General features: G+C 41.6%; 3 protein-coding genes across 4 annotated transcripts; 2 read left to right on the top strand and 1 right to left on the bottom strand.

Moving 5' to 3' along the window:
• The first annotated feature begins 223 nt into the window (after positions 1–223).
• Positions 224–6,047, top strand: lbhl (LBH regulator of WNT signaling pathway, like). The gene is made up of 4 exons (XM_061280127.1): positions 224–593; positions 3,368–3,437; positions 3,733–4,027; positions 5,247–6,047. The coding sequence occupies exons 1-4, from the start codon at positions 508–510 to the stop codon at positions 5,324–5,326; spliced, it is 531 nt and encodes a 176-aa protein (XP_061136111.1). The 5' UTR covers positions 224–507; the 3' UTR covers positions 5,327–6,047.
• Positions 6,048–6,491: 444 nt separating this feature from the next.
• On the top strand, positions 6,492–8,521 carry c5ar1 (complement C5a receptor 1). The gene is made up of 2 exons (XM_061280126.1): positions 6,492–6,603; positions 7,043–8,521. Exon 2 carries the CDS (start codon positions 7,050–7,052, stop codon positions 8,100–8,102), a length of 1,053 nt encoding a protein of 350 aa, XP_061136110.1. The 5' UTR covers positions 6,492–6,603; positions 7,043–7,049; the 3' UTR covers positions 8,103–8,521.
• Positions 8,522–9,239: 718 nt separating this feature from the next.
• LOC133155105 (dapper homolog 3-like) lies at positions 9,240–21,754 on the bottom strand. Of its 2 annotated transcripts, none has more exons than XM_061280122.1 (4): positions 21,251–21,754; positions 14,173–14,296; positions 13,802–13,912; positions 9,240–12,438 (listed from the first exon to the last, which is right to left on the bottom strand). In XM_061280122.1, exons 1-4 carry the CDS (start codon positions 21,752–21,754, stop codon positions 10,955–10,957), a joined length of 2,223 nt encoding a protein of 740 aa, XP_061136106.1. In that variant the 3' UTR covers positions 9,240–10,954. The 2 variants fall into 2 exon arrangements, with proteins under 2 accessions (XP_061136106.1, XP_061136107.1); XM_061280123.1 differs by having other exon boundaries at positions 14,191–14,296.
• Positions 21,755–23,885: the final 2,131 nt, after the last annotated feature.

Genomic DNA, 23,885 nt, shown 5'->3' with positions numbered 1-23,885 from the left:
AAAGAAATCTCTTAAACACAATGTAAACACATCACAAATTGTAAAAAAAGTTTGAGCTACACTCAAACAGTCATGTAACTTGCTGTCAATAGTGCCCACCATCTGTGCCCTTGCACATGCAATCACGACGCACTGTGCCAACTCATTAGAGGGGACTGTCAAGCTTGGTTGACGTCACCCATCAAGCCGGTGTAATCAAAAGAGACACTAATCCAAAGCCTGATTGTGGGTCGGGCTGGTAGAGGGAGGACGAAGACACAAGGAGGGAAGTTTGAAGGGAGCACATGTTGCCAAAGTTACACTGAGGCTCCTCAAGTGAAACAGGATTTGTTCTAATCGGAAAAAGGCTTTTAGGCACACCACCTCTTGCATCCTCATCTTTTGAGCATCTCTGAGGGCGTGATACGCCCGCATCCAGGCCTCGTCCTGGACACCAACAGACTCGCTGACCGCTCCGCAGAGGGGGAATGCTGTGGGAGCTGCTCACCTCCTTTGGAACCCCCCATTATGCAAACTGTGCCCACGGTTTTCACCACGGTGGATCTGTGTCAAGATGGAGAAGAAGAAGACTGCTACCTGATAGCAAATGAAGGGTAAGAGCAGGCGTTCTTATAGGAGGCAGAATTTTCATAATTAACTTTATTTAAACCTGAATTAGAAAGGTTATCGGTGATGCATTTTTTTAATGTTACACCTAGCAATATAGAAAATGATTTTTATTGTAGCACTCCTAGGCTGCCATTTTCCTTTTTTAATAATACTGTCTACACAGTATTTTAAGACGATATCCGTTAGGCTTATTGAGAGTTGTGTACATTTTCTGTAGATTTTAACATTGTGAATAAAATCCTTGTCCTCCCCATGATCTAAAAAAAAAGTATTTTATACAGCAAGCTTAGCTGCTACTGTTGTGGTCCACATTCTGTTTTTGGTCGTGCAAACAAGATTGTGGAGTGAGTGGAAACGCACAGGTGTTCAGACTCAGAGAGAGAGAGTGTATATGAAGGGGATTACATGGAGGCTAAGCTTCTTCATAATAGCTCCTGTAAGTTTCCATCCCAGGTGGCACTCTAACAGCTTAGTGTGACACTCTTCTCATCGACATCATATCAGATTTTTACTTTTTTTTTTTATCGGATTGCACGCATTCCAGAAATGGGTCAAAAATGGCAACGCCCTCTCCAAAGCTGATCCGGTTAGAAAGAGAACAGATGAGCGTCCTGGTTTTTGGCCAGTGTTGTTTTATTTGGATTTCTCAATATAATTAAATGTAGCTTGACAACAAATGCAGCATGCAGGTTCTGCATTCGCAGAAGGTCAGTTTGACAGAGAAAAGGTCAAAGTGGAAGTTCATAGGAAATATCAACCTTATTAGTGTATGTGTGTGTGGGCATTAAGCACTTGCAGATTTTCCCCATTTCCGCCAGGGCTCAGTAAAAGCACATTGCGTTGCAGCTGCTATGCAGGTGTACCTAATATTATGGTTGGTAACTCTGTTTTTCTTTTTGAATGGCCTATACCTGCATCTTTAGGTAGTACACATTTACAATAACTGACAAATATGAATAATCAATATGGATTTACAACTTAATGCCACCATGCAAGTCTAAGTGTAAATTCCCTTTAGTGCGCATGCCATTCAACACCTGGCCAGCAGATGGAACTGTGTGACTAGTTGTTGTTGTCTGCAAGCAGCTACAATGTTAGCATGCTAATAATGCTCATCAGGTTTCTGTTACTGTTTTGTTTCTGTTGGATGGAATAACCATCTGAAGTTCACCATAGATTGATGGAGATGCTCAGATTACATTAATTTTGTCATGAGCCAAAAAAATCATATAAAAAGTGATCTCTAAATGGTTCATCTGAAAGTACATGAGACAAAATTTGTGCAGTGCATGCATTTTATTCATAGTCACAAATAAACAGATTTTTATTCCCTGTCATTTCATGCCCATACACTGAATAATATTTACAACACTTTAGTTACTGTACAGACTATTACACATTGACCATTTACATTTTGCAGCAAAGAAAACAGTTTGTGAAAGAAACTTTCACTAAAATGCCTGATAAATCCTGCTGTTACAAAAGAGTCCAAAGCAGCTTCTATATAAAGTAACACTGAAATGAGATTTGTCTTTCAGCCGAGATGTCATTAAGGCGTAGGCACGATTTTAACAGATTGCATGCTACACCATGACTCTGAGTCAAAGTACGAGTTAAGCAGGAAATGAGACAGAAAGAAAGCAATTTAAAAAAAGAAAAGAAAAATCAAGTAGTAAGAGAAATAAAAAAGAGGATCCAAGCACATTGCCAGTCCTTCTTAATCCCCCTCTCAGTTTTTATCGACACCCCAAAGTTATTTGAAGCTGGAGTGAAAGGTTTTTTGAAGCGTCTACTGAACACACTGTGGGATCCACAGCAGGAATCTTTGTGAACTAAAGATAACAGGGGACCTTGGCATGTCTCGCATCAACTATCACATTTGGAGAGTGCAGCAAATGGTTGGTGGCAGATGAAACACAGCGGCCACGCTCCCACCCTCTCTTTCATAAGGAGGGCGTGGAGTCCATGTGTTCAGCATGGCTCACTGTCACAACATGAATTATGAGCAGCAGCAGACATAATCCATTTTTGTGCAAATATCTGTTTGACTCGGCGCTAATCTGCAGTGTGTGTGTGTGTGTGTGTTTGTGTGTGTTACAGGAGACACTAAGTGATGACACACACGCAGACACAGCCACATAATTCACTTAGTCTCGGAGCTTTAGATATGTGGGAGTGACCGTAAACCCGAGAACATAGAGCCTGAGAACAGCCAAAATGTATCTTAAAACACAAAAAGCGTCTATGATAATCTTTTGTATCAAAATACTGTAAATGCTTGACAAGGACTATGTGGAGCAATGTCAAATCCAGACAGATTTTGAAGTATGTGTTAAACACAATAGTTTGGCAGGAGCTTTTTCCAAAACGTTTGCAAATGTCATTAATCCAGGAATGTAACTTGGACCACACAGTTTTGGGTTAGCGAGTGCATTTTCTTTCCAGTCCAGTTCTGAATTCTCGGCGATTCCGAATAGCCCCCAGAATGACATTCCGTCAAATTATGAAAGTTTTTAACCATCATTTATAATCACATGACTTCTGGAAAATGGTTGTGGTTATGTCTAAGATCTCATAAAGTTGTTAGAAACGTCCATGAGCCTTAGTGCTGCTCTATGCTGGTGATGGTATGGTCAAATTATTGAATTATTATTGAAATCATTTTCTGTTAAGGTTTTGACATCAAGTAAGTTGACAGTTTTTAATGGTCCACACAAGTCTACTTTGGTATACAGAAGTGCTTTTGTTGTGTCTGCAGAGGGATGGAGGAGCTTAGTGGTCAGGATTCTGAAGATCTGAAAAGGAAGAAACAACGATTGCCTTTCCAGGTACCTATTATCTCTATTCTGGTCTTGTGAAATGCGTATTTCCAAAATGCCTCATTTGGCTCAGTGGAGAATGTGGTTCAGCTTCACAGACTGAGGTATGACGTTTGAGTCTCGGCTCGGAACTTTGTGTGGGATTTGCATGTTCTCCCTGTTCTTGTGTGAAATGTATCCAAGACATTTAAGCGTATTTGTTATGACATGACAGGTCTTATTCCAAATTCTATTCCACTCTCAGCTAAACTTCCTTAAATTATTAGTCTTAAGTACTCGATTGCTCCCATTCATTTTCCTCCAGATCTTTCCTGACCCAGTAGAGGTAGTGCTGGGCCCTGAGACATCTCTGAACAGCTTGACTCAGAACCACCAGAGGGAGCGTCTACCCTCCATTGTTGTGGAGCCCACCGAGGTGAGCGAGGTGGAGAGCGGAGAACTGCGTTGGCCCCCGGAAAACATGGACATGGATGAGGATGAGGAAGACCTCTTTTTGGAGCAGTGCATTCCCCCAGCCAATATTGCTGACTGGGGAGAGGAGGATGAGGAGGAGAGAACATCAGTGATTCTGAGCCAACATCAAGGACTGACACTCATTGGTGAGTTGGATGCATTGAGCTTTGGGTTAATTTCATGGTGGCATTCTGCTAGTTCTTATCCGGGTCACAGATGAGCTGGAGCCTAAACTAGCAGATTTTGAAGCGAGAGGCGGGTACACCTCGCCCAGCCACTTCGAAAGCCCATTTGCGATACACTCACATTCCAAACGATTGACAAGTTAGTGTTTGATTTGTATATTTCTGGAACCTGGGAGGAAGTAAACACACACAAACATGGGGAGAACATGCAAACTCCATATAGAAAGGCCAGTGCTGAGTCTGAACCCTGACCCTTAGAATTGTGAGGCACGTGTGATAACCTCATTCTCCACCGTTATGACGAGCCATCTTTTAATTTTTAAGAACTTCAGAAAAGCCAGACAATGTCAATTTTTTTCTCCCATACCTTTTGTGGAAATATTAATCTCCGAATCAGTATAATTCTGATTGAACTGCTATAGGAAAAATGTAAGAGTTAATTATTGAGAGCTTTTCATTGGAACGGAAGCTGCTTTTCGTAATCCCCTTTGCAATTTGTGGCAGACTTTCTGTAAGGAGCAGCGTAGTATCTGTGCCAAATGTGATGGAGAACGATCTGTGTATTCTCCATCATAAACACTATGTCTGAATCGGATAGCTCAAGCCGCCCCGCCTCAATCTCTCGAGGAAATAAAGCCGTAACTGCGGCTTCATGCTGTTGGCAGAAGCTCACGTAAAATCCCGGGAAAACCACACTCCAAGGAACTTTTGGACTGTGTTCACAGCTACTCTGATGAAAATTGGAGGAGGGGATAGATTTGGGGTAGTGGATGTGGGGGCGGCTAGTCCTCCAAAAATCCCTTTAATTTCCTTCACACTGATGTGGAGGTCAAACATCTACATCTTCCAGCTGGAAAGACGACTTATCGTTACACAATGGCCGTGTTTGTGCAAACATCGAGGGGGGGTTTAGGTCACACCCAATTGCTGAGGGTGAAGACGTAATGGAATGGATTCTGATGTGGACTCAAAAAGTCCAATCACTCGCCCAAGAAGCAAAAATGGGTTGACCAACGTATCATCACAAATTGTCTTTCAGCTTTTCATGAAATCATGCAGAAGTGGGTTGACCAAAGTATCATGATGTATTTGGTTTTCAGCTTCTCATGAAATCATGCCATGTTTATTCCAATATTTATTCATTTTTTTCTCTGTCATTTTCTAATTTTTTGTTTTACAGACCTACAATCGGATGCGTTTCAAGATGACACCCCCACACTTCCACCAAGCTGTGTTTCGGCCCTCAACCGAAACGTCTGAAGACCCCGTTAGAAAACATTAATAAGTTCTGGGTAATGAAATATTATGAGCTGAAGGACTAAAGGGCAATGCTGAAAGTAGAGTATTTTTTCAAGTGCTGATAAAGAGCCGGTGAAGCTCACAAAGAAGCCATAAATGGACATGTCTACACTCTTGGCAACACGCTGAGAAAGATCATTACATAAACATAAATTGTAAAATGCAAACATTCATGGAATATTACCATTTCTGTGAGTCAGATTTTTTTTCAAATTTCAGAGCCATTGTTACTGTTATTAGTATGTTTCAGTTCCCTAATTCCCATTTTTGAAATGAGTCAGTGAGTCACAGTGCCATAAGAGGACATGCTGGCTTTGCATATTATTTTGTTCCCTTAACACTGTTCCCCGAAGATCCTTAAGCTTATTGGACTCTATTACCAAACTTTTTCAACCCATTGTTGACTTCAGTGTATATTTAGAAGACAAAGTTCTAATACTCATTAGTCATCATAATATGAAGTCAAAGATTCTAACATGTTTTGAGAACTCATTATGTTGACAAAAAAAGCAACTTTTCTTTGTATAGAGCAATTCAGATAAAAGTGAGAACTATAGTCATGGATATTAATTTGGTCTTGTGTCTAGGCTGCCTGTGAATATTATGTACATATATACATACATATGATGATGTCGCTGTATAAATGATAAAAATAAACTTGTCAATAAAGCATTTTGTTCTACTGCCACAATCCATGAATTATACGTACTTTATAGATTCACATAATATTTAATACATTTTATAGAAGAAAAGTAATCATATACATGCATCATACTATTAAAATATAGTCATACATTACATTACACATTGCATTGTCCTTTGCAGAGTATAAATGATGCGTCTCTTACATATGTAAAAAGGACCAACCACCCATCCATCCTTCGAACTATTCATACATCTGTTGGTCCGTCCATCCATCCATCCATCCTGTAATGATACTGCAGTGGGCAGTAAACTCTCTAAATTGCAGAAAACAGTGCTCTTTACTGCAAAATACTATGGGTCTAAAAAATTCAAAATTTTCTTGAAAAAAAGAAATCAAAATTTTAATAGTTGGTTGATTATTTAAATCTGAAGCTGGTATTTCTGTCTGACCAGTCATGAATGTCACTATAGTCACTGTTGTGTGTGTGCGTGCATGTGTGTGTGTCTCTTGGGGTATAAAACATTGCAAAAGGAGAAAAGGACATCACTTCCTCCTAGCGAAGACACAAGTGCAACATCAACTGCTGTGACCTGTGAGTTAAACATTTTGAAGACTTACATTGTTTGTGAAACCCTTTAACTTAGAATTAAGTTACTGTTATTGAGTTTATTGTGATTAGAATGTTTTGATCATATACTTTACAGTTTATTGATGGAAGAGTTGAACTTCTTATGTCAGAGAGCTCTGAAAGTTGTACAATGAGAAATTTGACCAAATTTGGTCAAATACGTATGTGGCTAGAAATTTGCAACATCAACAGATTGCTTAATGCATCTGGCATGTCAGTTCAATAAGCATATGAATAACAATGGTCAACAGCAAATTTCAATCAGAGATGGTGGCCTAAACTCATTTTTGACGCTGATTTAGCTGATCTAAAAGTCTCCTAAAGTTGTGGAGCTTGAAATCGTTTTGAGACAGCATTCACATTAGGAGAGCTACATAGCTAACATTTTGTTTTGAATTTACAGCTCAATCATGGACGACTTCTTTAACTCGAGTTACATCTATGACTATAACTTCAGCATTCCAGACGGCAACTTCACTTTTCCCGATTTTCCCGATATCATGAGGCCCAAGATTCTGCCTATCCAAGTCGTTGCTCTGACCTTCTATGCCCTTGTGGTTTTATTTGGCGTTCCTGGGAATTTCATAGTGGTGTGGGTGACCGGATTCAAAATGCCTGTGTCGGTCACATCCATCTGGTTCCTCAACCTCGCGCTGGCTGACCTCCTGTGTTGCCTCTCGCTGCCTCTCCTCATGGTGCCACTTGCCCACGATGACCACTGGCACTTTGGCCCACTGGCGTGCACATTGGTCAAAGGCCTCTTCTACTTAGTGATGTATTGCAGCATCTTGCAACTCGTCTTCATAAGTGTGGATCGTTGGTTGCTGGTGGCCTGGCCCATATGGTGCCACAACAACAGGCGACCCAAGTACGCTGTCTTGGGCTGTGTCGCAGTGTGGTGTCTGGCCCTGATAGGAAGCATCCCTCAGTTTGTGTTCACTCGGGAGATCGAGTTGGGCGAGTACAAGCGCGAGTGTGTGGTGGCTTACAGTGTGCAGATGGCCTGGGCCGTCACAACCCTTCGCTTCCTGTTTGGATTCATCCTGCCATTCCTCATCATCGTCATCTGCCACTTGATGGTCTACAGAAAAGCCGACAGTAAAGTGGCATCCACTAGGACTCGCTCCAAGCGGACGCTGAGGGTCATCGTTGCCGTGGTGCTCAGCTTTTTCCTGTGCTGGCTACCCCTGCATATTGTCGACTACTTGATCTTGGTGACCCCTCGGCATTCCCCTCACAGCCCATCCGTGTATCTGGCCCATGTTTGGACTCTATGCCTGGCATACTTTAACAGCTGCCTCAACCCTCTTCTTTATGTGTGTCTCGGCCGAAGCTTCAAAGACACCATGAACCGCTCCCTGTGCAATATTTTGCACTTACTGAGCGAGGACCACATGCCCAGAACCAGCATCACTCCTCATACTACCACAAGCTCCTCAGAAAAGCAGATGACTAACGTATGAGGAGGTGCAGAAATTGACATGAGCCATGATCAACTGCGGCAGTGGATGAGAAGGCTCGGATTTTCTTCCTTCCTTTAATTTACTACATTGAACAATTATGGTATGATGGCCCATTCTTGGCAAAATAAATATATTTGTTAATAGATGCCACCCACATACTTCATTATGAAGCAGTACAAACAAACAGAACCATTAAATGCAACTTCATAAAATGCTGTCAAATAAAAAAAACAGCTTTCTCATGTTTAATGCAAAAAATAATTGTAATGTGCTCTTTACCAAGGATTCAATGTTCATGTCAAAGTTGTGCAAATACATCATGTACTCTGTTTTGTTTGTTGCAGGAGATTAGATGTTAAATCTTGCAACTGCTTGTGTAAATGTCAGAAAAAGAATATATATCTATATATTTCCACAAATTGATCCCTCGTTTTTCGCACGAGCTCCAGAACCACCCGCGAAAACTGCTTGTGTAAAAGTCGGAACAATTATTTCAATGATACTGAATATATTTAGTATCATTGAAAAAAATATTTTTGTCTTGTTCTATTGTACTTTAAGAGCATACAGAATACAGTACTCATGGTATACAATGATTAGAGAAAAACTATGAAGTAGCAAATAGGAATATCAGTTGCAGATGCATAAATACGACTGCTGTTTGAGTGTGCTTTTTCAGAGCATGTGACCGGATTTCTTCAGAATTGCAAAGAACCAATACTTGCGTCATATCTTGTTAGTCCATGTGACGCTCAAAGATTTCGCAATTTCCTATTTTTATCAATATAGGATGAAGTAGATATGAATCAGTTAAGCTTCCTTGTGGTTTTGACTCGTATCTATTTCATCATATATTGATAAAAATAGGAAATTGCACAATGTCAGGCCTTAACCCGGTACTCAATACATAATATGTCAAAACTGGTTAGTTCGGGTCTTCAAAAATAGCTGATGAAACACATTGATTAAATAAATCTGCTTATCCTATCTATCACTTTTGCTGGAGCTGTAATCGAACCCGCACATCTGAACTGTGAGGCAACGTGCTAACCAGTGCTGCACCGTATATGTACAATATGTGTTTACAGCATACTGGCAGTTGCACGCTTCCGTACATAAGGACTAGTGACACTCGTGAACATAGCAAAGACCAAAACATTTTTATTTTATTAAAAACTACATTCAATCCGAACAAGGCCACATCATGGATATAACTTAGCTACATATTTACAAGTGTGTTACCTTGTGTGCTTTTCCCTGTTTCACTGCAGTCGTGCCTTCAAAACGATTTCTGTTGTAATGACTGCGCTAAGCAAGTCATCATAGATGTAGTGTACATTTTCAAATGAGAATTTAGTTAGAAAACTGACATGAAGTACGATAGTACCTTAAAACAGTATAACATCAATTTCTAGTAACATGAGTCTCAGACGTGCTTGACTCAAAAGTGACATATGAAACTATTATAAGTTGCTGTAAAGGCAATATATACTAGTATTTGTGTGTCTGAGTGTGTGTGTGGGGGGGGGGGGGGGGAGATTATTTGAGCATTTACATTTTGGCATAATCTACAAGCATCTATTGACATATTATTTATCCATCCATTTTCTATGTCACTTAATCATACTAGGGTTGTGAGTTAGCTGACTTTGGCCAAAGAGGCAGGATACACCCTGGACTGATTACCAGCCAATCACTGGGCACATAAAGACAAATGACTGTTCCCACTCACATTTACAACTCAGAACAATACCGCATCTTCACATAATTTAGCATGTTTTGCAATGTTGGAGGAAGCTGGAGTGCTTGGAGAAAACCCATGAAAGCACAGGGAGACATACTAGAGCTGGATTTGAACTTTATGGTTGTGAGGTGGGTGTGTTCACCACTAAGATACTGTTCCTCCAAGATGATGATAATGATTTAGTCTGATCTACTAAATTCTCACGAAAACCTTCCCACCAAAGACAGACTGCGCAGACTTTCTTGCCCTGACCATAATTTGTGAGTGAAGATAATGCAAACACACAAAAAAAATCGGTATTATTTCATTTGAGTGCTGGTTTACAAAATTATAAATCTCCTGTCGTGAGTTTCCAATCAAACCACAAAGTACATTTTCAGGCCTTTACCAAAGTCGTTGTCAAGATTTATGATACGTACGACTTAAAGAGGCGAAATCTGCCAATACTTGAAGACATTTTGTAGACTACTGTGCAAAGGCATCGGGCCATCCTTTACTTTTTTTTGTTTCATCAATTTTTATTGACCATACAGTATATAATTAGAACATCACCCAGCCAAGCACAGACTCTGAGCATATTTGTGGTTATCTGTTGTTTAGGAAACAAGTGACTCCCTGGTTCATCGAAGGGATCAGACAGCCTCTATCCTCTGATGCAAACATTGAACATCAATTCCTGTCTCAGCACTTTAATCTAACTCCTCATTTAAGTTTTATGGCATGTGCATGCAGTACCTATCCACAAACATTTGTGGAAATATTTGTTTTTGGTAGTCCTGCTAAAACGCCAAAATGACAAACCCAGTGGTGGCCTAATACCTTTGCACAGCATTTTAATTGTTATCACAATATTAGTTTCACAGGCATGAAGCATGAGTCATTCGCAATAATTCCTTTGGACATCAGCTCCATAGCAACAAAGCAAGCCTTGTCAACATTCGGAATGTGGCATCACATCAATTAACGTCATTTAGGGGAAGATGGAGGTCGTTAGTTTTGATGTGGGTGCTTGTCTGAATCAACCATGACATGCCAGCCTTTAATTACGGTACAGCGCAAAGCCGAGAAAAGCTGCAACCGACAGTCATGGTTTGGTTTTGAAACCAATTCACACGGTGGTCATGACTTTGAGGGATCCTGAGCGGAATCTGAGGATCTTCTTCTTGAGCGCGTGGGAAGCTTTAATTTTGACAAAGGCCTTTGGCTGGGCAGGCGGGTTGGCGGCGGCGGCCTGCGCTGAGGGTGAGGACGAAGAGGATGTGACAGCGAGACGAGGTGGAAGCTGCTGGGGCCACACTAACCCCCCGCTTTCGTCCGAGTCGCTGGAGAGCGAGCTGGAGGCGGGTGAGTACACCTCGCTCATGCTGGATGAGGACTCGGCCGGGGCAGCTCCCACATAGGCGTCCTCCCCTTGGCAAAGTGGTGCTCGCTGCTGGAAGTCTGAGTGCCAGCGTTGGGCATGCTGCTGCGGCGGATGATGCTGCTGCTGCTGCTGCTGATGGTGACCACTGTGACTATGGCGAGCTTTTCGAGGTGGCCTCCTATGTCCTTGCTCTACGTGGTTTTCCCCTTCGTCTTGACTGAGCTCCAGATTGGAACACCAACGTCGGTTTGCTTTGTCGCCGTTGTTCCCGACGGGAATCTTAGCAACTTGACCTTGAGCTTGATCCCCCCTACCTTGATGCCTCTCGGTGGTGCTGTATCTGCGTTCAGGCAGTACCCGCTGGCCAAGGAGGCTGTTCTCTGATTGGGATCGACCGGTTTTACCGCTTGACTTTTTAGACCTCTGTTTTTCATTGTGGCTCTTCCTTGAGTTTCTGGACTTGGCGTTGTGGTGGTCAGGAGAGACCTGGCGGGCTTTGGACTGCGTTGGGTTGAAGTGTCTGGGGGAGCGCAAGGGGGCATGGCAGGCCTGCCCTGGGATGTATTGAGCACTTACTAGATTGTGCTTGTGATTGATTGGGGGCTGTGGACAATGCAGGGGGGTTGAGGGTTCACAACAAAGGTTAAGCGCCCCAGCACTGCAGTTGGGGTCCAAGGAGGGCAGAGGTGATGGTTGCCGCCCAGCCGGGGTGTGTGGCTTACACTGGGGGTAGGGCAGCATCAAATAACGCTCCTCATCCAAAGATGGGACCTCTCCTCCATAGGACTCACCCTCCGGAGGGTCACAACCCCGACTCAGGCTCTTTGGGTTAGACGAAAGGTCAACTTGAGGACCTGGATGTCCTTGCTCTGTGGAAAGAGAGGGACTTTTCCTGTGAAGGGAGGCATGTGCGGGGGTGAAGTTGTATGGCGGATCCGGACTTAGAGTAGTGCGAGGCTGACACGGCCGTGGCGAAAGGGTGTGACGCTGGACGAGATGAAGTATGTAACCCTCCACCCTCATGGCTTGCTGGTAGTGTTCATCTGTCACCTGATCCCCCGGAGGCTGCTGCCAGGATTGCTCGTCTCGGCTCGGCTCCAGCATCCACGAGTCCACTGGTGTCCCTTCCTCGGCGATGCCCTCCAGAGGTGGGTGGGGGGCAGAGAATGAGCGAGGCAGGCCACTTGGAGGAACTGTCATGTCTGATTCCCCATTCAACAAGAGTGGGTCTCCAAATAGAAAGAAAAATGCAAGGAGTATTAGTTAAAGCAGCAGTGTCATAATGAACAAGAAACGAGAATACAAGCAGACTTTTCCCCCCATCCATCCGTTTTCATCCTGGAGCTGGAGCTTCCCACTGAATTCGGCCAAGAGACCAACTAGTACAATGGTGTCAGGGACAGTAGACTTCAAAATAATATTATTTGATTTTCATTGAATATTATTTTTTCATAATTCTTTTCTATATTTAATTACCTTTTTTTGTTTGGGTGAAGTATTATGCAAAAAATATTGAACCATTCTAGCACTTTCTAGGTCATTGCAGGTCATACTGTAGTGGGGAGAAATGCTGTGGTTACAAATAATTTTGTGTGTAGGATGATCAAAACAATTCTACCCATATTTTAACCACTTTCTCTACCCATATTCTACCCACTTTCTATTGCGTAATACGTGGCATCCATTAAGCAATGCATCTGAACTGGCCAATTGCAAATACATTACAACCAACAAATAATCTCACACACCTACATGAAATCCGTTCGTGCTGCTACAAAAAATGCAAACTCTGAATAGAAAAACCACTTTTGAACTACCACCTATACTGTATATATATTTTTATTGAGCTAAAAACAACAGGACAAGTCAAGTAAAAAGCAACTGCTGTAGCTACATATATGTCTCCGTTGGCGTAAAATATAAAGGGCGGAATGCACCAGAAGAAAGTAGATGTTTTCATGATGACCAGGTTTCAAAATTGTCATCATTTTGCAACCACAGGTGTCATTGTTGCGAAAGATAACGTGACAATCAGGACTTGACATGAACGTTTTTGCTTACCAACCACTGTGGATAGTGGTGATAACAGTGGTTATGCAAGGATACACAACCAACTTCTGCATTTGATAAAATCGCTTGAAGAATTTCAGTTATTCAGGGGTCATCAACTAAAATGTAAAAAAATCCAGAAAAAAAGGATCTATAAATGCTGCCCAAAGTGAAATTGTCCTTATGGGGTGTTCTGAATAGAACATTATTTATTTTATTATGTGGCTGTAACATGACGTGGAGAAAGTGAAATGCTGTAAATATTTTACGGTACATTAAGAGCCTCAATGAAGGCCAAATTGGGAGTTTGTTTGTTAATTTGTTACTGCATTAGGCTCGCTCATAAACGAATAAAACTAAAAACACTTTGTACTTGCTTCACGGAGGTATCAGAGGCATCTTTTATACATAAAAAAGCTGTAGCAACCAATGCTTAAGGCACATAAAGGCAGAGCGGTCGTTATTTATTGAAAGAAGCCTTATAATGATGTCCACGTGGAACAGGAAACGGTGAAAGAGGACCATGTGTGTTTATTTTCTTACCCACAGACTTGGGCCTTTCGTTGATGTAAGGCCAGGAAGAGACCGATTCTGCTGGCTCTGTAGAACAAGTTCTCCCTTTAGGCGACTGACCTTCAGTTGACTCAAAAAAAACTAGAAAAAAGTACAGCTTGTGTGAGAGAAGAGAAGGTTATTTCATAGCCATCAAACCTACGTTTCTTGTAGCAAACGTTGCAAGCTGGCCACTAAACAAATATGTATAAATAGCATCCAGTCAAAAATGCAACTAAATCATACTTGAATTAGGAATTTATGAGAAAAATGAGCTATCGAGAAGTTTGGTTGGTAATTAAATATCAGTATAAGTATTCGCTCATAAGGCTGCCGGAACCCTTCCCCTTAATTACAGGTACCTAAACTCGGCCGGTCACCTGTATCTCCTTGAGTGGCATCATGGTGGTCAGTGTCGATGTTCAGCTCTCCCACCTGCTGCTCCAGCGCTTGCATGAGACCCCATGGCGAACTCTGAAGAGCACTCTGAAACACAAACACACTCCTTGTTGTTAGCATGAAACCTCTATATGACTGAGGCATGAATCGGAGACAACAATGCATAATGATCAAGTGGAGTCTAGAGATGCTAATCAATAAACGACACCATGTTGGCTTTTCATTGACACCCATCGATTTGTATTCACACAAACAGGCTTGAGTTGATGATGTAATAAAATATTTTGTCATTTAATTGTCAAGGACAAGTCGGAACACAAACATGGGCTCACAAAAATTCTCTGGAATCTAAGACAGTGGTTATTTATATTTATTTTATATTCTTCTGTTATTTAGTTATTTATTGTGTATTTTGATATGATGTTTTTAGATTTTAGTTCGGTGTTAGGATTAGTTAATTGCTGCCGTATTTTTAATTACTAGTTGTATTTAGTTTGGTGTTGTATTTGGCACTTCATGTTCACTGTACTGTAGCGGTCATTGATGTATCTCTGGACGTTGTTATGCAAGCCCATGCCCAGAACTTTTTCCATGCCCCGCTGCCTTGAAAAACGTGTCTTGCTTTTTTTTTAATATTTAAATTTCTTGTTGTTGTTATTGTAAAGTTCTGCTATTTTTTCAGTGGGGCATGAATTAATAAAGTCAAATCAAATCAAATCAAAGCAAACTGACAGTACACAAGAAGTAGTCAGGTGGAACATGAATTATTCAAATACACTTGAAAGTGCATGCAATGGAGTGGGCCTAATACAGGATGTTGCACTTATGTTAAGAACATGTGATGCAACAACTGAAACCAGTTGTCACGCAAGCTTGTGTCAGACATAGTACACGTAAGCCTACACTGATTTAGTTGGAATTTGTACAAAAAGACATACGCTGTAGTAATTAAAAAGATATATACATAAAGTTACTTGCAAAGGTTAATACAAATTGAAATAATGAGTCGTTTGAAACTTTCTCATGTCACCCCCAAAAATGTGAGCTTTTCCACTGAACTTCATTAGATTAAGATGTCATGCTGTTTGAAATCCATATTGGTCTAGCTAACACACTTCTTTATAAATCAACTGCAATCGGAAAATGTATATGCAAACAACAAACTATGGGAGTTTGCTGACAGCGTAGATATTTTTTGGCTAATGTCAGCATTTATTGAAGAAATGATAGCCCCACGCCTAATAGGCTATATTTGCATTTTTTTTTTTAAACGTATTAAACATATAGAGTGGACATATTACGTGAAACAATATTCAACTACGCACAAAAGGTGATGAAAACTACACAGTACAAATGTAAATAATTTGCAACTCCATTTGAGAAAGAGAACAGACGTCTACACATCTGCTTTTAATTCCTTTAACAGCTTTTGGTACAATAAACTTACAAACACCTCTTAAGTCATGAGACTACTGAATTAGAAAGTTTTTTGAATGACGCAAGGGAAATGGTGGTTTTGCTCAGTCTAAACTACAACCACAATGGAGATTGTTAAATTAACCTAAGCAGTATCTTTGTGCTAAGTGCTAACCTCTAACAACACGTTAAAGCTTTCTCTTGCTCACCCAGCAACAATGGCCTTCCTCAGACTGCTGCATGCATGTGATCAGCCGTAAGTGAATTAAAGGTCGTGTAGCTCAATGTCAGCATCATCTCAAATTGACATCATGTTCCTGCTCCTCCTCTATTGTTCAAATGTGTGCTTTGCTCACGACAAGAAAACCTGAAAATGCATTTGGACGTTGACTCCTTTTGTCTAACGCGTACTCATGATGCAAATCCCGCTTAGGGTCAGTTGACCCACGCTAACCTATGCTTCCCCAATAACCTTGTCACCCCCCACAATTGCTGTCATTCCAATTGTCTCAACAAGGGTGCTTATTGTCTTGGTCCAAACAAAGCTGTAAGCAACCCTCCATCAATATGTTCTTGTGTGCTAGAGACCAGAAACGAGGAGCATTGTTTTTTGCAATTAAAACCATTGGAAATCAATGAATCAATAATACAATTTCACACAATTGATTGCCTTCTTTCAGACCGTTGCTGTTAGTATATAAAGCAGTCTGACACTTTACAGCATTTGATGGGTTTCTACAGCAAGGTACTTCATTGCAAGAAGCTTTTAGCAGGCTGCTGTGAGATTATTGTCTATTATTGATGCCCTCACACTGCTTTCACCACACTGTGCACAATCTATCATTACCCTTTTACAGCATCCCCAGTCCTAGGATGCTGGGGGATGGGGGCAGACAGACGACAACGCTCAACCCACCTCACCTAACCATAAAGCAGCTACACAGAGACTACAGGGACCAATTCATGCCAACATCGCCACTAATTTCTATTTGTCCCCACATTCAGAGTGTAGATGAGAGGTGCAGATACTGGAGATACAAACACACTATGTACAATGGAAAAAAGAGATCACTGGTTGTGCTAAAAGAGAGTGAGCTCATAAACCAGTCAGTGGTTCATCACCAGGACATAAACATCTATGGAATGGACCAATGAGACAGCCTCACTCCTGGATCCTCTATAATTAAATCAGACAAGGCTGTCTGACACACAACACACACACACACGCACATGCACACACCAAGCATTAAAAATCATAAACACTTAGTACCTTAAGTTCACCTTTCAAATCATACACTTCACATCACATCTGGGGCTGGTCAGAATGGGTTAATACTACCTTCCTGATAACTGACATTGTTGACCTCCAACATGGAAGAAAAATGCATTATGGAAGATTGAGACTGAGTTTGACCATTGAAGGTCCTCCCTGTGAAAAGAGCTATATAAAGGTATATAAAGAGCTATATAAATAAAATTGACTTAATTAGCTAAGGAAAAAAGGTCCTTGATTTAAAACAGTGCATAATACTGCATGCTTGCTATCTTTCATAAGGAAGGAAAACGTAGGTTCCAGAATTTACAGACAAATAGAGGCGCCGTGCTGGAATCACATGCTCCAACTACAAAGGAGTTGGAGACAAGCGAGCTGCACTTCAGGCACATGATACGGTCAAGATGTGGCTAATTTGATGATGTTGATGAGGCATGACGTGCTGCCTGCTGGTTGCAAATGAAAACACAACATGTATTTTGTGTCTCCTAGCAACATTGCTGCACATTCTTGACAACCTAACAGTCATTTGCTAGTGTAATAGAATGTGACCCTAAATGTGCTCCTTTCCGAGGGCGTGCAGTTCAAAGTCATCTTTTCAAAGACACATCCACATATTGAATCACCAGTCTTTTTTCATTCAAACAATTGATGACATTTTCCTCTGTAGCGCATGCACTAACATACTCTGTGTTAACAAAATTTCAGTGAATGGTGCTCATTAGGATGCTATGACTGGGTGCTAAGGCAGGGAGGAGGGATGTCATGGGGGGCTGTGAAAGGAGCGTGACGTGCCACGATGTCCTCCTGTGAGTGGCAGCTTTGACAGCTCAGCATATGTGTGCTAATATGAGTGTAATGTGATGACTCAGTGTTTGTGCAGTTTCTATTTAAAAACAAAAAAAGACACTAAATGAATGATGTGCCCATGTCTTATCAGGGCACAAAAGCTAAACCCTTGATCAGCCAGCTGTTCCCTTATACGATATATAACACCAAGCATTCAAATGCGCTCGCTGCTACATTTATTATACGAATTATTATAAAAATAAACTCCTTGAGTTACTTTAAATTAAATTAAAATAGTTTAATAGCATTACTGTCACTCGACGGGTGTGCAAGGCGGTTTCTAATTGCCAATGTCACATACACGGCCAACTACATCATCCACATGGGGAGACCTTAATTTACTTGCCAATGTCATGCACAGACACGAGCGAATCAATTTCTGTTCCTGCATTGTCAAGCATAGCATACTCAGGCGTACTGTGCTCGGACCTCCCTAATTTTGATGCAAATGAGGGATGCTGCCAGGAAAAGACTACTTCCATTCCACAGCGGCGCACAAAGGGGCAAACGCCTTGTTATGCTTGACTCTACCTGTGCAAAGTGCAACAAAACAACAAGCAGAAAGACAACTCCAACCTTTTTACAAAACTCTACAATCCATAAATTAGGGCCACCTTTAGACTTCACAGAACCATACCATTTTAGCAGTTGCCTACAAATTACCAGGTTACATATGGTGAATGTGTTCACAGAATAGTTCAGAATCACTATTATTTTATAATATAATGAAAAAAAATACTGGAAGCAGTGCCAAGAGAAAGGCTTTGTGAATAAATTAATAAAATTTCCATGAAACAAGTATTAAAATTAAGTTGTAAATGTAGGTCAGGGCTTTGTAGTTGAGAGTGCCAGACAAAGCCTGAAGGCACACTAACTGGTTTCACAAAACAGTCAAAATACCTCTTAGTATTATGCAGCACACTTAGACATTACAACATTAGGGGAGATATTGCTAAAACAAAAACAAAAAAGTCCAATGTCCATAGAAAGTGAGCCTTGTAATGACTCAATTCTTACTGAAGTTGTGCTATGACCAAATAAGGTGGTGTGCGAGTGCCTTGAATGATGAAATAAACTGTTGCTATGCGGGCTGCCAACTCACTGCCATTGCTTCTAGCCATGCACTACGTCTGCTTGACAATAGCAGTGAGTGGACAGGAGGTCAGCTCTTCATGCGTCACCAGCTGCTGTCTCCTATCTGAACCCTGTCAACACCTCACATTGTAGCAGAGGTCAGCCTCAGAGGGGGCACCACAATGTATACACATACAGTACAGTACAGCCACAGCCCCAACACAGCTACACCCTGTAAACTACACGGGGAGTTGTCTCCGACACACATGGCGAGCTGAATTCAGTACAACTGGTGCCATCTATTCTGTAGGGACATTCCTCATGCAATTACTCACATGCTTGGGTTGGCAGAAGAGTTAATAGACATTGATCCACATATGTTGGATAGAAAATGAAAACAGGAAACTAAGCCCCCTTTCCCCCTCCCTATCCTTCATCCCCAAGCCAACCCCTCCTTTGCAGACCATTAAACAACTGCTTCTCCTCCGTTTGTGATGAGGACAATGTTGGCTTGCTCCGGCAAGGTGGGGTGGACAGCGGTGGGGTTGGCCGCCGTCATTCTGTCTCCTGAGTGGAAACACGGCTTTGTTCACGTTTGTTATGTATGCATCCTAATATCCAATTGGAGGGGGAAAATAGTGGAACCTCAAGTTTTATGATGGTGTTCAATCACTGGGAATTTGGCCACCATTTTCTGGTTGTCACAGAAATGTTTCCAACGTTACTGGAAATTTAATGTACTATAATGTGGGAAAGCAGAACGCACATCCACGTAGCACAAAAACCCGAGGTCAAGATCATCCAACACGTCAGCGTACCCCAAGAAACATCTGAGAATGAACTGGTTTTGATTTCTAGTTGGCTTTTTTGGGGTCTCTTTGGCAATATTTCTTCTAAACAAAATATCCTCGACGACTGCTAAATGAAGAAGAACGAAGGAAGAAATGTGGAACGAAGGAAGCAGATTCAACTTCAAAAGAGTTGGCAATAAAATGAAAGAAGAATGATATACGATCGTAGATGAGCGCTGCATGTCTTCAGGAATGCTTGAGATATCTATCCATCAATTTTCTGAACACAGTTATTCAGACTCACATTCACACTGTCAATGATTTGGAACTGAACCCTTGCTATCCGCATGAAAGTCAGGCAGGTGAACCACTACGGCACCATGACCTCATTTCACATTTTGTCCCACGTTGAAATGCCATAATTTCAACGTATGATCCACATTGCGGAATATAAATTGACACTTTCAGATTCCTTTAACAATGTTCATTATTATACCTAGGTACATAAGGTCAAAATATTAGAAACATCTCACCATAGCTTTATTCCTATTTTACAGGCAAACTGTGTACAGAGGTGTTGTGTCTTTGGTTTCTGTTCCCACGCAGGAAAAGTAAATGTGAACGTTGCCTTTCTCTATATGTCCCCTGTGATTGAATGGTGACCAATCTAGGGTTTAGTCTGCTTTTCCCCAGATGTCGGCTGGGAGACTCCAGCTCCCCGCAACCCTGAACAGGATAAGCGGTATATAGAAAATGGATAAAAGGGCATTTAATTCAGCTCTTGTTTTGGAACTGACTGCTTTGCTGAGGTATACCAAATGTGAGCAGCCGTGTTCAAGGCCACCATCCTGTCATCTAGCAACATTAGTATTCTGGTCCACATGCATCTATTGTTAGGGCTGTGGGGAGGAGGAGGGGGATGAGGTGTAGAGAAAAGGCGGTCGATTTAATTTCTCATTCCACCTCATTTATTTAATAAATACCTCCTTTTGTTACAGGCTTGTAACAGTTGGCTGGGAACTACAGTACCGCTATGAACCGCAATAACAATGACCGTAATGCTTCTATAATCAGCATATGTACACTGTACACATGATGCTCAGCGATGCATAAAAGTTAGAGTCTGAGATGCTCCAGGCAAAAAAAAAAAAACCCTGCAATAAAACACACCACTTTTAAATCTACTTAAAGCACCTCATCAATTATGACATAAAGACGTCGACCACAAGCAAACAACTGAAAATCAGTCATGTCTTTATGATGTGGAGAAAGCTGCAATAAGAGCGCGCTTGTAAAGCAGTAAAAGGCACAAAAGTGTATGATGGGGAACAATGGGCCATTAAATAGTCGGCCTGGGCTCCAAACGGCGACTGCTCCACCCCCTGATCTGCTCGCCCACAGGCATAAACCTCCAGACCCAGCGAACAGAGAGCCTATTAATCAAGTTGAGTAACTTTTTTTTTTTTTCCCCAACGAAGAAATATCTCATTCTGCACCATAGGCAAAAGCTCAAAGTAAAAGCGGCAAGCGGATTACGCAGAGCAAACAGTCTGGAAAAGGGGAGGGGGTGGTGTTTGGACTTCCTAGAATCCAAACACAGTGTGAAATAAATAAATAATAATAACTAAAAGTTCTTACCAGCTGGCGCCTCAGTGTCAGGTTATCTTGGCCCCAGCAGCTGAACCAGGACACGTCCTCTGAAGTGGGGGGCTCCTGCGGGGGCCGCGGGTCGCCGAGCGCAAGCGCTCCGAGCACTAGCCCCTCCTGACGCTGCTTGCGGAGCTCCAGCTCGCACAAGCCGGCCAGACTTGCCTCCAGGCGCTCCTTGGTCCGGCTGCGCTCCGCCGTCACCGGGAAGGAGAAGGCGCGGTGCATAGTCCGAATTGCTTCTAGAGAACAGTAAGAATAAATAAGCATACAAAAAGAGTTTTTACGCGGATATTGGAGCTTTCTCCATTCTCCAAGAGTGTGTTGGGAGCAGCATGCTTCCCAACATCTATGCGCGATACATTCTCTATTTTTGCAGCTGTCAAACGCCGCCACGGAGCCCCGCCCTCGCTCCGCCACAGTCCACGCACGGTCCCATCTGGATCGGGATTGGAGCTCGGGAGGCGGATGGGGGTGTCTGTGAGCCATGGACATCCCATCCCCCTTGATTCATTCCAGACTCAGCGACCTCACCCATCTCCTCGTCCCCCCCTGATGAGGAGGGAGAGTGGAATACTTGAGGGGGAGGGCTCCTCTTTAAAACTGTTAACAAGAAGAATGATGAGGGAATCAGTAGAGATAAGACTGCAGGGAAAAAATTAAAACGATTCTCATGGTTCCAGAAGAACCGCTCAAAGTCAACACCTGGATTCAACTAAGCAAATGGTTCACATCCTCTCATTGGATATGCACTGACTGCACGCATTAATAGCTTTCATCTGGCTGTGAGATGCTTCAAAAAAGATGTTGCACAACTACAGGGAGGAGAAAACATTTTTGAGCAAGACTCTCATAGATAACAATCCAGAATAAGGCAATTGTAAAATGTTTATTAACATTTCAGGCAAATTTGTAATGAAATATTTGGCAAACATGGCAGACTATTAGCACAAAGTGAAAATAAGTGATCTCACCCTTAACAACAATGCTGGTGTCAAACAATCAAATAAAGTTTTCAGCATTTTGGAACCTTACTTAAACTTGAATGTATTGGTTTAGATTTTGTGTGTTTATTTTTCAAAAGGAACAAATATTATGTATATACGGTTTTCAACATTGCCTTCAGAAGTCACCCAATTGGCAGTCTTGTGTGCTCAAGATATAAATGTGCCTGTTCTGCAAAGGCTCAGCAACTCACCTGAAAGGTCAGGGAAAAAGTTGCATGGTTTGATGATGGTCAGAGAAGCCATCAAGAGGTCCAAGGTCATGAAAGAGCTGTAGAAATCCACATCTCACTTGGAAGAATCTGTCCCTAGGACAACTACTGTATAAGTTGCACACTCAACTTTTATGGAAAATTGGCAAGAAAGTGAATCCAAGTCACATGAACTCCAGTTTTCCATGTAGTGGAGATTGTAAACATGTGAAAAAGTGCTTCTGATCAGATGACAATTTGTTTTAAATCTGAATTTTCTACCTGCAGCATTTTTGAGCTTGGACTACTGCCCTGTTGATCAACAAATGTCGACTGATATAAAACAAACCTCTCAATGTGTGTTGGCCTTTGTTAAACAAGATCCCTTTTATATTAACTATAAAATAATAGATTGGCTGTAAACAGCTGCATTGCCTTGAGAAAATAACTAGAAGCTACACCAATTGGAGAACAAAGACTTCATTTTGGAATATAAAGCAATGTGCTATGTGGTCTGAGGATGGTCACAGAAAGCAATGATGTCTGTCCAAGCCTGTGTTTTATGATCACTTGTGCTATGCGAGCCCTAAAAGGGAGGTGAGCCGACTATGTGAATCCATTGAATGAACAGTTTTCTTTCAATGAAAGTTCTGTGGAAGCGTAGTTGAAGGAACACGAGACATCATTTTCACACATGCATTGGCTACCACTCAGTCTAGACCTTAACTCCATTGGGAATTCTTGGAATGTGCTGGACAAGACTTTACACAGCACTCTGACATGGACACTCCCACCATAAATGAAACAAGAAAAATCAAGATCAAAGCAAATGTAAAATTGCATGTATGTTTATTAAAACAATTCAAAAAAAAAATTCTGACGAGACAGCGTGCATGGGATAAATTAATAATTATATCACCCTGTTTAGATTTGACATTAATCAAGACATTTTAAATGATCTGGACTTCATTCGAGTAATAGAACAGGGACAATTTATAGTCTTTTTTTTCCAACTACATCCTTCAATGTTGAACTTTTGGACATTCAACAAGAATGGAAGATATTTGATTCCTGATGTACATAGTTGACGTTTATGCTCCAAATGAGGTCATTGAGTTGCGATTGAGAGGATTATTCAAAGTGCAATGAGCTAACAGATGGACAATGGGGACCCACTGTACTGTAGTAACCCCCCTCCTGCCCCCCCCCCCCCCAAAAAAACAAAGCTTTCGACATCAATATTTTAAAGTCTATCTATGTACTATACTTCATACTGCTAAGTGCAGCAAGTGATGAATATTTCATTTCAGCAGCATCACTTCCTCTCCACTCATGCAGTGTTTGAACTCTCCTGAGGTCACACAATAGAATGGAGAGAAAGTTTGACTCAGAGAGCAAATGTATCCGCATTAGATCTTTATTCATACGTTC

The sequence above is a fragment of the Syngnathus typhle genome, linkage group LG6, assembly GCF_033458585.1.
Source record: "Syngnathus typhle isolate RoL2023-S1 ecotype Sweden linkage group LG6, RoL_Styp_1.0, whole genome shotgun sequence".
Classification (NCBI taxonomy): domain Eukaryota; kingdom Metazoa; phylum Chordata; class Actinopteri; order Syngnathiformes; family Syngnathidae; genus Syngnathus; species Syngnathus typhle.
The sequence above is the reverse complement of the archived record's forward strand: the minus strand, read 5'-3'. Positions and strand labels throughout refer to the sequence as shown.